Genomic DNA, 15589 nt, shown 5'->3' with positions numbered 1-15589 from the left:
CAGTGCTCTTGGGGAAAAAATAAAAAGGAGCTTGAATGACATTAGGTGGATCCAGGACCCAACAGTGAGCTCCCTGGTTCGCTATCACTGTGGCGTTCAGTCCTCATGAGATCCTAACTCCTTGGGACCCCAACTGCTTCTTGGGACAGAGCAGGCTACTGATGCTCAGGCCAGGAGGCTCTGTCCAAAGTGTCCTCCTCATGACAAATTCCTGTTCACACATCTGTGCCCTGGTGACCTGGCTTAAGAGCTGTAGAGTTGGGCTGTAGCTCTCTCTCCTCTCTCTATAAGAAAAGAAAGACCAGGGAGTCGGGTGGTAGCACAGTGAGTTAAGCACAGGTGGCGCAAAGCACAAGGACTGGCATAAGGATCCGGGTTCGAGCCCCGGCTCCCCACCTGCAGGGGTGTCACTTCACAGGCGGTGAAGCAGGTCTGCAGGTGTCTTTCTTTTTTTTTTTTTTTTCTTTTCTTTTTATTTCTTCATTGGGGAATTAATGTTTTACATTCAAAAGTAAATACAATAGTTTGTACATGCATAACATTCCCCAAGGTGTCTCTCTCTCCCCATCTTTGTCTTCCCCTCCTCTCTCCATTTCTCTCTGTCCTAACAACGACAACATCAATAACTACAACAATAAAAAACAAGGGCAACAAAAGGGAAAATAAATAAATATTAAAAAATCGCACCAAAGTAAAAGACTCTGGGGTGGGTGAGTGGGGAGAATACAGGTCCATGAAGGATGATAAATGACATAGTGGGGGTTGCATTGTTAAATGGGAAACTGGGGGAATGTTATGCATGTGCAAACTATTGTATTTACTGTTGAATGTAAAACATGAATTCCCCAATAAAGAAATGATTTTAAAAAAAGAGCTGTCTGTCCCAAGCAGGGATCCTCCAGCTCCCCCCCCCCCAAACACCTCCCATCCTCCTGGTGCCCAGCCCCGGAGCTCAGAGCCTGGGCGGAATCCTGTCCCGGGTCTTCTATCCCACACCCATTGTGCCTCTGCTCAGCGGGGGACAGAAAGGAAACTGGAGGCCAAGCTAGGGCAGGGCGTGGGCAGAGGCCCAGAGGACTCAGAGGCGGGTAGCCTTATAAGGGCAGGTTCATCCAGGGAAGGGCCAACTGGAGGGGGAGGCAGTGCCCGCTCTGCAGGGAGCAGAGCCAGCTAGGGTTGGGGGCTGGTAAGGCATCCCGTCCCTGCCCAACCCTCTGCCCACGCCAGGGCCCTCCCCCAGTGGGGACATGGCCAGGGGTGGCTCTGGTGGCTCAGTTCTGGACTGTGGTACCAGAGCCCGGGGTCTTCATGGGGCAGTGCAGGCCGAGAGTTTGACAATGCGTGTGTGTGTGTATGGGGGGGTCCTGGAGCAGAGCTGGGCCACCAGTGCCTGTCCAGCTCAGGGCCACCCAGTTCCCAGAGGAGAGAGAGAGACAGAAGGGGGGAGAAAGCTTGCGGTGTGTGTGTGTGTGTGTGTGTGTGTGTGCGTGGCAACAAAAGGGATCTCTAAATCACCAGATGAGGGGAGAGGGCCTGTTCAACTATGGGGGGGTGGGGGTCCTCAAGCAGGAGGAGGAAGAAGAGGAGGGGGAAGAGGGGGGAGGGGAAAGAAGGAGGGTGGAGGAGAGGGACGAAGAAGAGGTAGAAGGGGGAAGAAGGGAAAGAAGAAGAGGGGAAGTAAGGGGAGGGGAGGAGGAGGGAAGGATGGAGAAGAGTGGGGGAGGAGGGGGAAGGAGGAGGGGGAAAGAAGGGGGAGGGGAGGAGGGGTTGCTGTTGGCCCAGGAGCAGGCCTGAGCTGGGAGGAGCAGCGGGGGACGGGACACCCAGACTCAGTGTCCGCCACCCGCAGGAACAGAGCACAGAAGGTGGGGTTGGGGCTGGTGCTGGGGGGCCTGGGGGGGGAAGGGAGGGTTTCTTTGAGGCCTGGCCTGTTCCTGTCAGATTTCTCAAACCTTTGTGCAAATGACTCAAAGCGGATTTTGAGGCCAAGTGAGGGTGAGTCAGGCTTTGGGAGAGAGGAGGGCAGCCCCAGGGGACCAGAGTTCTGGCCTGTGGGGACCTGCCAGAGCCCCTGTCATGGGTCCAAACCCCAGCGTGGGCTTGTCTTGGTCCTTTGTGCTTGGCCTCAGTGTCAGAGAAGTTGGGTTCAGTGCGAATTGCTCCCCTGCCTTTGCACTAGACCCGCTGGGAAGGGTGGGGAGCCGGGGACAACACTGACTTGGCCTCTAACCTCTGACCTCTGGGATCTGTTTGCCTGAATCACAAGCAGCGCCTGTAAACACTCTTCTCAATCCCAGTGGGTCTCCAGAGGATGGGTGTGGGGTGGCTGGAGACAGCTCTGGCCCCAACCTGCCCATCCCCTAAAGAGAGCCTCCCCCACCCCCCACCCGTTGCTGGTTGCTGGCGTGGGAGCACAGGTGGTCAGAGCAGAGCTGGGATGGGGGTCAGGGGTCACACACAGGCTGTGGCAGAGACTGCCCTGGGGAGCCCTGGCAGAGAGCAGCCTAGGCCAGGGCTGGGGAGCTAGTCACCCCCTTGGCCCTGGGCTTCACAGACTCCCCAGGGACCTCAGTCGGTCAGGAAGCCTGCACTTGCAGGTGGGGACTGGGGGCTTGAACCTGGGTCCTTATGCACAGTAATGTCGGCGCTTAAATGGATGCACTGAGTAAAACTACAATAAGCAGCTGTGGCCCCAAGTCCCGGAGGAACTGGGCTTCAGTGACCGCAGGCAGAGAGGACATTCTGTGGAGACTTTATTCTTCGGACGCGGAAACAAAGACAGAGACAGAGGGCTCGCAGGCCGGCTGAGGCCTGGCCTGGGTCACTGTCCCCAGGTGTCCTTGTCACGGGGCACAGGCCACCAGCTCCTCCAGCGCCTGCTCCCCGTGGTTCCCGGCCACCAGCAGCGCTGCCTTCACGCGGTCCTGCTCGAAACCCATGTCACTGAGCTGCTCCCAGAGGCGCAGGAACTCGGCCGCCTGGGGAGCAGGAGACAGAGGGACGAGGACAGGAGGACAGAGGGCACTGGGACACAGGGGTGCCTGGGGAGGTGTCCCCCACTCCACCCCCAACGCTAAGCCTGCTCCTCGGGCTTGCTGACCCCCATGTGTGACACACACACGCACACACTGGGACAGGAAGAGACAGGGGTCCCTGTGCTGGGGTGGCAGGGGTGCACAGCCCATGGTTTGGCCTGGGCACCCCACACCTCTGCCCAGGTTCCACACAGGGAAGCACCGCCCTCCTCCCTCCTCCCCTCTCTCCTTCCCTGCTCAGGCCTCCAAGTTTGAATCTTCCCTCCTTTTCCTCTTCCCCTCCATGTGCTCCCCTCTCCCACCTCCTGTCTTCCTCTCCCCCTCCTCCCTCTCCACTCCCCCCTCCCCTCTCCCTTCTCCTCTCACACCTGGCAGTGTGTGTGGCATGTTCTGAGTTCCCACAGGAAAATGCCCCAGAGAGCTCCAGGCTCTCAGTGTTCCAGGGGATCCTCCCCGGGGGACCTCCCCAGCCCCTCGGGGCATAAACCCACCCCCACTCCCCACCACCCTGTGCACCCCTTCCCCAGTCTGGGGTATCCCTAAGCCAGCACTCCCAGGCAGCCCTGGGCCCTGTGACCACCCCCCTCCCGGTCCGGCCCCCTGACCTGGAGCTCCTGGAACTGGAACATCTCCATGGCCTCTTCCACCTGCCCCTCCGGGAAGCCCAGACCCTGCAGCCGGTCACACGCGCCCAGGTAGCCGAGAAACTGGGCCGGGAAGGAGGGAGGCGTGAGGGGGGTGCAGGAGGTCTGAGTGTGGGGCCAGGGATGATGAGCTCCCCCCAAAGGTGACCCCCAGGCCATGGACGATGAGCCCCCACACAGAAGCCCTGCCAGATCACATGTACCTCTGTCACACAGGGCTTTGCAAGCCTACTGTGGAGGTGAGGCAGGAAGGGCAGGAGAGTGACCCCATTTCCTGCAGGAGCCCTACTTAACCATTTCTATTCCCCAGAACCAGGGCCTCCTGGGGGCAGGATTCCCCTGACACAGAGAGGGAGACACACAGCCCTGGAGCTGCCTCTGGTGCAAAAGCACCTCCATGTGGTGCCAGGGCTTGGAGCTGGGCTGCCACACATGGCAAGGCAGGCACCCTGCCCAGTGAGCTGTCTCTCCTGCCTGGGGGCTGCTCTCCCCCTTGGGAGAAAGTTTAACCTGCTTCCCGGGCTCATCTGAAGCCACAGCCTGCACCTCGTATCCACCCCCCCCCCCCCGCAGCCCCTGGTGTCCTGGGGGAAAAGGGTGAGTCTGTCCCCCCATATCCAGCACCCTGCCAGCAGCAGGAGGGGCTCCGTGATTGAACGTGTGTTTAGAAAAGGAGTTCGTGGTCCGGGAGGTGGCGCAGTGGATAAAGCATCAGATTCTCAACCGTGAGGTCCTGAGGTCAATCCCCAGCAGCACATGGACCAGAGTGATGTCTGGTTCTTTCTCTCCTCCTCTCTTTCTCATCAATCAATCAATAAATTCTTTTAAAAAAAGGAAGGAAGGAAGGAAGGAAGGAAATGAGTTCAGTCACCTGCAAGGACACGGCTCAGGAGGGAGAAAGGAACATGGGAACGGGGGGGGGGGCAGTCTGTGGAGAGGGTTTCTGTGATCTTCAGAACAGAAGGAATATCTGAACGAATGACTTTCAAAACTCTGTTTCTGAACTGTCTGAGTTGCGGGAGGGCCTTCATATCGGAGTAAGTCAGACTGGGCTGTTCTGGGAGAACTGGGGGCAGGGGGCTGAGGAACCTGGGGACTAGCACGCGCCCCCCCCACACACCCAGCCGCTCCTCCCCCCCCCCCCCCCCCCCCCCGCCACATACACCCAGCCACTCCTCCCCCCCCTGCCACATATACCCAGCCGCTTCCTGGGGTGAGCCAAGTCCACTAGCTGGGGGGTGACTTCGTGTCTGAGGCTCCAGGTTTAAATGCACATGCGCACACACACACAGACACAGAGAGACAGACACACAGAGAGACATACAGACAGACACACACACACACTCCCTAGAATCTGGCTAGATTCCCTAGAATCAGACTCTGTGACAGACTTCCTGTTTGGTTTCTTTGTTTTGGGGATTCCCCCAGGGCCTCAAACATGTGAATCTCACCTCTCCAGGTCAAGCTTTCCCGAGGGAGACAGAAAGAGAGAAAGGGAGAGATATCACAGCACGGGAGTCTCCCCCAAGGCCACGGCATCCCCATGGGGCTCCAGGGCAAGGCTGACACCCTCCCAGGTGAGCTCAATGGCGCCAGACACCCTCCACTAGAGGCCTTCTGCCCCAGATGCAGCCAGAGCTTGGAGCCCCCACCAGCTGCCTGGGTCCTGGGGGCCCACTGACTGAAAGGCCCTTGGGATGGAGGAGGCTGTGAGCCCCCAGCTGTGTGCTTGGCTGAGGCATCCCTGACCTCCCAGCTCAGCTTCTCCTCACCCCACCCCTGATCCCCTCACTCTGCTGATTGATGCCCAAGGCTTCAATTAAGATTCCCCTGAGAGCTGGCAGCAAGCCAGCCTGAATGTGGACCGCTGGCCTAGAAACCCAGCTGTCAGGGAGTCGGGCGGTAGTGCAGTGGGTTAAGTGCAGGTGGCACAAATCGTGAGGATCTCCGTTCTGTTCGAGCCCCCGGCTCCCCACCTGCAGGGGAGTCACTTTACAGGCGGTGAAGCAGGTCTGCAGGTGTCTGTCTTTCTCTCCCCCCTCTCTGTCTTCCCCTCCTCTCTCCATTTCTCTCTGTCCTATCCAACAACAACGACATCAATAACTACAACAATGAAACAACAAGGGCAATAAACGGGAATAAATAAATAAAAGGTGTAATTAGAAAAAAGAAAGAAACCCGGCTGGCTGTCTGTGCCGACCTTCCCCAGATAGGCACCTGCAGCAAGACACCCAGGGTGCGCTCCGGCCAGAAGGCTGGAGAGGTGGGGCAGAGCTTCGAGCAGGTGTCTCTCTGTCTCCCTTGATTTATCTCTGTCTCTGCCCAATAAGTAATCACCCCTCCGCCTGCTAACGGGGGCCAGGCCACGCTCTTTCCCGCCCGCAGCAAAGAAGGAAGCAGAGCTTCACCCCATGGCCAGCAGCTCCAACGCCGAGCCCCCAGTCTCCCCAGCAGCCCCCCTCACCTGGCTGGGGCTCCTGCAGCCCGTCTTCTGCAGAGCCCCCATGGCCCTGTGCAGCGGGTACCCCAGGGCCACCACCGGCCCAATGAGGTCTTGCTCCTCCCGGCTCAGGGCGGACAGCAGGCCGGCAGAGTCGGGGTGCAGCCCAGGGGCGCTGGGGGGCTGGGGGGGACCCTCCGGAGGGGGCGGGCAGGCGTGTGGGCCGAGGAGCGGCTGTAACGCAGATTGGCAGGTGTCAACGGCGTGGGGCGCTTCTCAGGGCGCCCACGTCCTGCCCATGTGGGGTCTCCCTGCCCCATCCGGTCTGGCAGGACGCAGGACGCGGTGAGCCAGGGGTCCCCCAGCAGCCCCTGGTCCCCGGGCGGTCCCGGGGCGCCCCCTGGCGGCCGTCCTCACCGCGGGGGCCCCGGCGAGGCGCAGGCGGCGCAGGCGGAGCAGCAGGGCCCGGGGCCCCCCCGACAGCCGCCGTCGCGCCCCCCGCAGCTCCCGGCGCAGCGCGTCCAGCGAGCCCCGGCGGGGGGCTCCGGGGGGGCCCGAGGGGCTGCGGGGCGGCGGCTCCGCCTGGCCGGCCGGAGGGGCACCATCCTCCTCGCAATCCTCCTCGTCCTCCTCCTCCTCCTCCTCCTGGGCCTCCTCGTCCCGGACCGCGTCGTCGGGGGGCGCGGGGACCCGCCCAGGCTCGGAGCTGAGCAGCAGAAGCCAGGCGGGCGGCGCGGTAGCGGTGGCGGTGGCCGGGTCCCCGCGCGGGCCGGGGCAGCGCCCCCGCGAGGCCGCCTCCACCCACAGCAGCGCCCTGCGCTCCAGGCCGAAGTCGTGCTGCAAGGAGCGTGGTGCACAGGGCTCAGGCTGGGGCGCTACAGCATCCGCTTCCCTCCCTGCTCCAGCACCCCGCTTTCCCTCCCTGCTACACTCACCCCGCTTCCCTCCCTGCTACACTCACCCCGCTTCCCTCCCTGCTACACTCACCCCGCTTCCCTCCCTGCTACACTCACCCGCTTCCCTCCCTGCTACACTCACCCCGCTTCCCTCCCTGCTACACTCACCCGCTTCCCTCCCTGCTACACTCACCCCGCTTCCCTCCCTGCTACACTCACCCCGCTTCCCTCCCTGCTACACACACCCGCTTCCCTCCCTGCTACACTCACCCCGCTTCCCTCCCTGCTACACACACCCCGCTTCCCTCCCTGCTACACTCACCCCGCTTCCCTCCCTGCTACACTCACCCGCTTCCCTCCCTGCTACACTCACCCGCTTCCCTCCCTGCTACACTCACCCGCTTCCCTCCCTGCTACACTCACCCGCTTCCCTCCCTGCTACACTCACCCGCTTCCCTCCCTGCTACACTCACCCCGCTTCCCTCCCTGCTACACACACCCGCTTCCCTCCCTGCTACACACACCCGCTTCCCTCCCTGCTACACTCACCCCGCTTCCCTCCCTGCTACACACACCCGCTTCCCTCCCTGCTACACTCACCCCGCTTCCCTCCCTGCTACACTCACCCCGCTTCCCTCCCTGCTACACACACCCGCTTCCCTCCCTGCTACACTCACCCCGCTTCCCTCCCTGCTCCAGCACCCCGCTTTCCCTCCCTGCTACACTCACCCCGCTTCCCTCCCTGCTACACTCACCCCGCTTCCCTCCCTGCTACACTCACCCCGCTTCCCTCCCTGCTACACTCACCCCGCTTCCCTCCCTGCTACACACACCCGCTTCCCTCCCTGCTACACTCACCCCGCTTCCCTCCCTGCTACACTCACCCCGCTTCCCTCCCTGCTACACTCACCCCGCTTCCCTCCCTGCTACACTCACCCCGCTTCCCTCCCTGCTACACACACCCGCTTCCCTCCCTGCTACACACACCCGCTTCCCTCCCTGCTACACTCACCCCGCTTCCCTCCCTGCTACACTCACCCCGCTTCCCTCCCTGCTACACTCACCCCGCTTCCCTCCCTGCTACACTCACCCTGATTTCTTCCCTGCCCCCACCCCAAAAGGCCTGGCTGCCCCAGGACACCAAGGAGCAAGCCCCAACCCACAGTCCCAGCTGCAGACCCCAGACCCAGGCTGAGGACAGGCAGGCAGACAGACAGACAAGCAGGCAGGCAGGCAGGCTGGCAGAGACAGGCAGACAGACACCAGACAAGCCGACAAGCAAACAGTGACAGACAACAGGCAAAGGGCAGACAAGCAGTCAGGCAGACACAGACAGACAACAAACAGACAGAGATAGACAGGCAGACAGACAGACAGACAGACACAGACAAAAGATAGATGGACTCACCAAGGAGCCCAGGAGAAGCTCCCTGCAGGCTGGGACACTGAGCTCTGGCGTGGGCAGGGGCTCGGGGCCTGTCGGGAAGCCCTTGGGCAGCTTGAACTCCACTCCATCAAGGGCGCTCATCTTGTGGGACTGTGGCCTGCAAGACAAAGGCCAGGTGGCCCCCAAACCCAGGACAGGAGACCGGTGTGTGTGTGTGGGGGGGTCTTCATGGGGATGTACAGCTCTGGTGCTGACGCATCTCACAAGACAAACACCAAGTCCTTCAGGAGACGACAACGTGCCCCTAACTCACTCAGACCACCGGGTCACCAGATGCCAAAACTGACAGGAGGCTCGAGGCCCATTGGTCAGAAAGCTAAACGCAAAGACATCATCAACTCGACTGATCTGGAGCGAGAAGAGACCACACTGGGCCGGGGAGCTAAGGGGCATAAACTTTCACACCTGAGGTTTGGAGGGCCTTGGTTCGATACCTGCTTCAGCCACAAGTCAGAGTGAGTGGTGCTCTGGCTAAAATAACACAATAGTAAACAATAAGTGAGGTAAGTAAGTGAGACCTGCAGAGATAGAATCGTGGTTCTGGGGCGTCGGGGGTGGTAGCGCAGCAGGTTTAGCGCACGTGGCACGAAGCACAGGGACCAGCGTGAGGATCCTGGTTCGAGCCCGGCTCCCCACCTGCAAGGGAGCCGCTTCACAGGCAGTGAAGCAGGTCTGCAGGTGTCTGTCTTTCTCTCCCCCTCTCTGTCTTCCCCTTCTCTCCATTTCCGTCTGTAGCCAACAACAACGACATCAATAACAACAATAATAACTACAACAACAATAAAAAACAAGGGCAACAAAAGGGAAAGTAAGTAAATAAATAAATAAAAAGAATCATGGTTCCGCAAAAAGATATACCTGCCAGAGGTTGTGAGGCCCCAGGTTCAATCCCCAGTACCACCATAAACCAGAGCTGAGCAGGGCTGATTCTTTCACTCTGATTAAAATAAAACAAAAATTTTAAATAAATAATTTTTTTAATCCTGACCATTTTAAGTAATGAAGTAGTAGAATGTCAGGATTCTCATGCTGGAGTGAAAATCTAGGAACGGAAGGCTTTCCCACCAAGCTACCAGCCTTTAGCTCTGTGGGGACCCTGTGTCAGGGCATTTCCTGGCTAAACAGTCAGCGCCCACCCTGGAATGCTAGGGAGAACCTCACTGAGTGAGGGATGGGAGGAGGCCAGATGGACAAATCCCTTAATCCCTCAGCTCCACCCCCTTGTCTCCCCACTCTCCTGGGCACCCCACTATGGAAGACTCCAGAAGCTTCTCCACCTGCCCCCTGGGGAGCAGGCTTCCGGAAACACTGGGGGCGCTCTAAGTGCTGCCCACGGGAGTGACCAGGACTGAGCTGCCCCTCAGCCACTTCTCAGAGGACTGGGGAAGTGCGGGGGCGACAGGCACCCAGGGGAGACAGACAGGGCCCCCGCCCTCCCTCTCAGGCTTCTCACACCTGGCTTCAGCTGTCTTTCAGACCTGAAACAGTGGGCAGGGACCCCAGCTTTGCTGAGACCCAAGCGTCCTTCAAGTAGGTCCAGGGAGAAACACCTCTCAAGAACTGCAAGTGTGTGTGTGTGTGTGTGTGTGTGGGGGGGGTGTCAGATGGCTGAGCACAGGCTACAGTGCATAAGGACCCAAGTTCGAGTCCCCAGTCCTCACCTGCAGGGGGGAAGCTTTGCGAGTGGTGAAGCAGGGCTGCAAGTGTCTCTCTATCTCCCCCTACCTTTTCGATTTCTGACTGTGTCTATCCAATAAATAAAAGGTAATAAAAATTAAAAAACAACAACAAAAAAGAATTGCAAGTGGGTAGGGGTAGATAGCATAATGGTTATGCAAAGAGACTCTCATGTCTGAGGCTCCACGGTCCCAGGTTCAATTCCCTGCACCAGGAGACTGGGGAGATAGCACAGTGGTTCTTTGTAAAGACCTGCCTGCCTGAGGCACCACAGCTCCCAGGTTCAGTCTGCAGCACCAGCATAAACCACAGCTGAGAAGAAATGAACATAGGCTGCAAGGAGGGGAGCTGTTTTAGCAGGCAGAGGGCATGCTTTATCTCGCAGCAAATTTCAGGTCCTGGGTTCAAGTCCCAGCAGTCCAGAGAAGTACTTGAGGCAGTACTGATGGAGCTCTGTGGGTGGAGGAGGGTACTTTGGTGCCTGGGCGCTGACTGCTCTCTGGAGACAGTGGGGCACCCTGAAGGGGCTGCTGGGGCAGGGTGTTAGGAGGGCCAGCCTGTGCCCACTCCCGCCAAGCCTACAATCCAGGGCTTTGTCTGCAACAACCCCCAGGCCTGAGCTGGGCCTGTGGGGCTGGGCAGCTGGGGGTGTCGCCGGGTGAAGATGGTCTCCCCTGCCCTCCAAGCAGCCTGGGCCAGTGGCTCTCTGCTGGGTCCCCAGTGCTCCTGAGAGGCCACTCCTCGCCTCAGCAGCCCCTGTGCCGCACCCCTTCCCCCAGGTGCCCCTGCCCTGCCCACTCCGCTGCCTTCGCATCCAGCTGCCTTGGTCTCCTGGCCCTGCTCGGACCATCGCACCAGCTCCCTTCTGTTGGGGTCACACAATGGCATGACTTCTGGTAAAAGGGCGGATGTTTTAACTTGGAGACTGAAAGTCATGTGCTCGGCAGGACACTCGTCCTACCTGGTGCTCCCTCTGGCCTTTGTGTGATTCTTGGAGTTGTTAACGGAGCTGAATCGGTGTTGTTAAAGCACACAGAGGAGTACAGCCCCGATCTGCCTCTCGGAGCTCATGTATGGGCACTTGAATAAACAAGAGGACTGAACGGGAGCTGTGTGGCCTGTCCGCGCACAGTGTGACTTGTAGAAGGACACAGGCGCCAGGAGCTGCTCCTTCTGGTGACAGACTGGTCCTGGGCACTTCAGCTCCCTGCCATCAGCTCTCGTGGTGGGACCTGCATGCTGTGCTCTGTGCCAGGGCAGCCTTGAGCCCTGGCCCACACAGCCCTGGACGAACAAGTGTAGATTAAAAAAAAAAAAAAAAGTTAGGGGGCCGGATGGTAGCGCAGCGGGTTAAATGCACATGGCATGAAGCACAAGGGCCGGCTTAAGGATCCTGGTTCGAGCCCCCGGCTCCCTACCTGCAGGGGAGTTGCTTCACGAGTGGTAAAGCAGGTCTGCAGGTGTCTGTCTTTCTCTCCCCTTCGCTGTCCAAGCATTTTCTGCTTATTTTTTTCTACAATTCCTTTATTTTTAAAGATTTTAAAATATTTATTTCCTTTTTGTTGCACTTGTTTTATTGTTGTAGTTATTGTTGTTACTGATGTCATCGTTGCATGTTGTACGTTGTTATTGATACGCTAACGCCCGACTCCCTATTATTTTTTTTACCAGAGCACTGGTCAGCTCTGGCTTATGGTGATGTGGGGCATTGAACTTGAGACTTTGAAGTGTCAGGCATGAGAGTCTCTTTGCATAACCATAACCATTATGCATAATGGTTTGCATAACCCTGCCGTTTTATTTATTAGTGAGAGAATCAGACAAGCACTCTGGCATATGACGGGGATTCAATTTAGGACTTCACTCCTGAGTCTAATGTTTTATCCATCACACCATACCCTGGACCCCTGCACGTTTTTTTCTTTTTTCTCTAGCTAGAGGGAGGGAGGGAGGGAGGGAGGGAGAGAGCCAGACAGCACTGAATCTTCTTTCAATGCACGGCGGCTGGGCCTGAACCTGGGCCACCAGCTCACTATCCAAGTGATCTATTTCACCTGCCCCTGAGTTTCTTAAAACAGTTTTTCCTGGGGGCCAGGCGGTAGTACAGCGGGTTAACCATACATGGCACTAAGCCAAGGACCGGCTTAAGGTTCGAGCCCCACAGTTCCCCACCTGCAGGGGAGTCGTTTCACAAGTGGAGAAGCAGGTCTGCAGGTGTCTTTCTTACTCTCTCCGTCTTCACCTCTTCTCTCCACTTCTCTCTGTCCTATACAACAACAACAACGATAAACAACAAGGGCAACAAAGGGGAAAAAATAGCCTCCAGGAGCAGTGGATTCATAGTGCGGGCACCGAGCCCCAGTGATAACCCTGGAGACCAAAAAAAAAAACACCAAGATTTCCTCATCCTGACACTGAGACAGTCCCACAGTCCCTGTCTTTAAGTCTTGTCTCTCTTTCTGGGGCCCATAGTCATAAATCCATTTGATTTTGTGACTTAGCACCTGCAGATGGAAAAGGAAGAATAATTCTCTCATCCTTGGACACATCAATTTGTATTATCACTTCCCTACATGTTCTGAATATCAGAGAGCCCTCAGTTTGGAAAAAAAATATTTAACCTCGGGGGGGGGGTAGGCAGCATAGCAGTTATGCAAACAGACCCTCATGCCTGAGGCTACAAGGTCCCAGGTTCAATCCCCCGCACCACCATAAGCCAGAGCTGAGCAGTGGCTCTGGTAAAAAATAAATTCACAGAAAAAAAAAATATATATAATTTTTTTTTTTTAAAACAGAACATTTGAGTGACAGCAGGATTGGTATTTCTCTCTCCTAGCCTGTATATGGAAATAGAAAGTCGCCTGAGCAGCAGAAGAGTTAGCATATCAACAGTGAAAACGATCAACTGGTGTCCTAAACACCCTTTGGACACTTGTCATAATCTAATGCAGCTTAATTATCAGTATGATCACACGCCTCTCTTCCCTGGGAGTTCTCTTTATGTCTCCGGCACTTCATTCTGTACTTTTCTTTCCTTCTTTTGTGCAGGTGGTAAACAGAATCATTTCCCCAAGACCAGTTTGCATCTTTTCTCCAGGGCCTGGCAAATGCTCCCAATTAAAGCTGAGCAGCAGCGTGGGCTGCCCGGCGTTGCTGTGAACGCGACAGTAGAGCCTCACAGACAAGGCTTTTGCCTTTGCTGCAGCCTCTGAGAAACTCTTTTCTCCAAAAAGCCCTGGAACCCAGCCCTCCCTGTGTGGGACTATGTGAAAGCTTGGCAGAGCTTAGGGGAGCTCTCCCATCCTTGGATGGAGGTCTGGAAAGACACCCCATCTGTTAGCCTCTCTCCTTGTAGAGATGAGCCAAGAGGGAAACGTCTCCCAGACTCAGTTTCTCCTTGTTAGTCTCTCAAGCTCACAGAAAGCCTACAGGCCTCCACACTTAGTGCCCCTGCTAGCAGCAGGCCACATGGCTGCCTGCGTTAGGGTTCAAAGTCCACACATCCACTTCACGTTTTGATCATATAGGAAAACACACTCTATCATGCACCCCCAATACCAGACAGTGAGACCCCATATTCTATTTCCTTGTGTCCTTTGATATCTGTGATTCACATCAAGCTTTGTTTTTCTTCTTCTCTATCTCACCTTACTGGTTTAACCCCTATGCTTCTCTCAAATACCTTTGGATAATTAACCTGCCTGCATCATAGAGACTAATCGTTTTGACCTTTATGTATCTCATCAATTCTTGTCATACCAGCCCCCTACCATAGGGGCAAGCTGACCTTTAAGAAACCTGTCATTTCTGACATATGTGGAAAATGTTCTTTGTTTAACTCAGTATAAAGGCCTGTACCCATCTCCAAATAAACCAATGGTCATACCAGAATGTTCCCCGGTGCCTCTTTCTAATTCACGCAGGCCACTAGAGCTGGTGAGGGTCGGAGGCTTAACCCCCTCCCCCCGCTGGAGCCACTCCACGTGAGCCCCAGCTTCCCTGCACACCACGTGCGGTCAAGCAGGTGCTCGGCCTGGGGCGCATGCCCCACTCAAGCAGCTCATTAAGCGGAGCTGACTTACTGGTGCCGAGTATTGAATTGTTTTCAGTTGGGGAAACCTGTAATCTCTACTCCCTAGTAGATGTCACTGCAGACACTTCACAGCCGCACGTTCCTTCTCTGCGTATTTGACACACTGCATTGATTTTATTGGAATAAGACACACTTGGTACTCACCTTGCTATTCCCAGGGTAGTTTCCTTGTGGACAAAACAGGAAGTGAATTGCTATGACAGGTGGAATCTTCCAACTAAGCTTCTTCCAGTTATGCCAAAGCCACTTGGACACAGGACAGAGGCTTTATCGATAGATTAGGCTACTGACAGTAGTTGGCTTGGAGCTGCAAATCCTTTGACGTCACTGACTCAGGCAGCTGAGTCACTCTTGGTAAATTTAGCTTGGAACTAATCTCTCTAGCTCAACTTTTTAGGGCCCTCTGCTTCTTATTTCATAATTTTCTGACCTTTCTTCAAAAAAAGTTTATTCCCTTTTGTTGCCCTTGTTTTATTGTTGTAGTTATTATTGTTGTTGTTATTGATGTTGTTGTTGGATAGGACAGAGAAATGGAGAGAGGAGGGGAAGACAGAGAGGGGAAGAGAAAGATAAGACACCTGCAGACCTGCTTCACCGCCTGTGAAGCGACTCCCCTGCAGGTGGGGAGCCAGGGTAGAGACGGAAATCGAAGGAGAGAGAGGGCGAGATGGAAAGGCTTTTGCAGCCCTGCTTCACAACAATCAAAGCTTTACTCCTGCAGGTGGGGACTGGGGGCTTGAACTCAGCTCCTTGCACACTGTAATATGTACATTTAACCAGCTGCACCACCACCTGACCTCTGCTGTGGTCTTTTCTTTTACATTCTCAGCCTGTCTCTATCTTAAAAAAAAAAAAAAAAAAAAAAAGTGCCAGTCGAACCTGAAACAGAACACTGGGACTGAGTGGTGGAACCAGGTACTGAGAAGACTCCAAAGGGAGGCGTCAAGAGTCAGTGCAGAGACAGGGTGGTCCTGAGCCGAGTGTGTAAACGTAGACCCAAGTCACTGATGTCCGTGGAGGCTGAGTAGAAAACTAGCAGCTTTGGGAGTCTGGCAGTAGCGCAGTGGGTTAAGCGCAGGTAGCGCAAAGCACAAGGACCAGTGTGAGGATCCCGGTTCGAGCCCCCAGCTCCCCGCCTGCAGGGGAGTCGCTTCACAGGTGGTGAAGCAGGTCTGCAGGTGTCTGTCTTTCTCTCCCCCTCTCTGTCTTCCCCTCCTCTCTCCATTTCTCTCTGTCCTATCCAACAAAATCAGTAACAACAATAACTACAACAATAAAACAAGGGCAACAAAAGGGAATGTATATATATTAAATATATATAATATATTTAAAAAAAAACTAGCAGCAAGTCGGCAGC

At 56.2% G+C, this 15589-nt stretch overlaps 1 protein-coding gene across 1 annotated transcript; it reads right to left on the bottom strand.

Annotated features, from left to right (window-relative positions):
* Positions 1-2736: 2736 nt before the first annotated feature.
* Positions 2737-8558, bottom strand: UBAP1L (ubiquitin associated protein 1 like). The gene is made up of 5 exons (XM_060174296.1): positions 8424-8558; positions 6537-6956; positions 6144-6353; positions 3641-3742; positions 2737-2978 (listed from the first exon to the last, which is right to left on the bottom strand). Exons 1-5 carry the CDS (start codon positions 8541-8543, stop codon positions 2844-2846), a joined length of 987 nt encoding a protein of 328 aa, XP_060030279.1. The 5' UTR covers positions 8544-8558; the 3' UTR covers positions 2737-2843.
* Between the last annotated feature and the right edge of the window lie 7031 nt (positions 8559-15589).

Source organism: Erinaceus europaeus, chromosome 16, assembly GCF_950295315.1.
Source record: "Erinaceus europaeus chromosome 16, mEriEur2.1, whole genome shotgun sequence".
Classification (NCBI taxonomy): domain Eukaryota; kingdom Metazoa; phylum Chordata; class Mammalia; order Eulipotyphla; family Erinaceidae; genus Erinaceus; species Erinaceus europaeus.
This window is presented reverse-complemented; position numbering and strand designations above follow the sequence as displayed.

Bases quoted from the DNA above. Each gene is read 5' to 3' on its own strand.
- UBAP1L (XM_060174296.1), bottom strand. From the start codon at position 8,543: ATGAGCGCCCTTGATGGAGTGGAGTTCAAGCTGCCCAAGGGCTTCCCG. The intron at 6,354-6,536 runs GTGAGGACGGCC...TCTGCGTTACAG, and splicing joins GCCTCGCCGGGGCCCCCGCG to CCGCTCCTCGGCCCACACGC. The intron at 3,743-6,143 runs GTGAGGGGGGCT...TTCCCGGCCCAG, and splicing joins GCTGCAGGAGCCCCAGCCAG to TTTCTCGGCTACCTGGGCGC.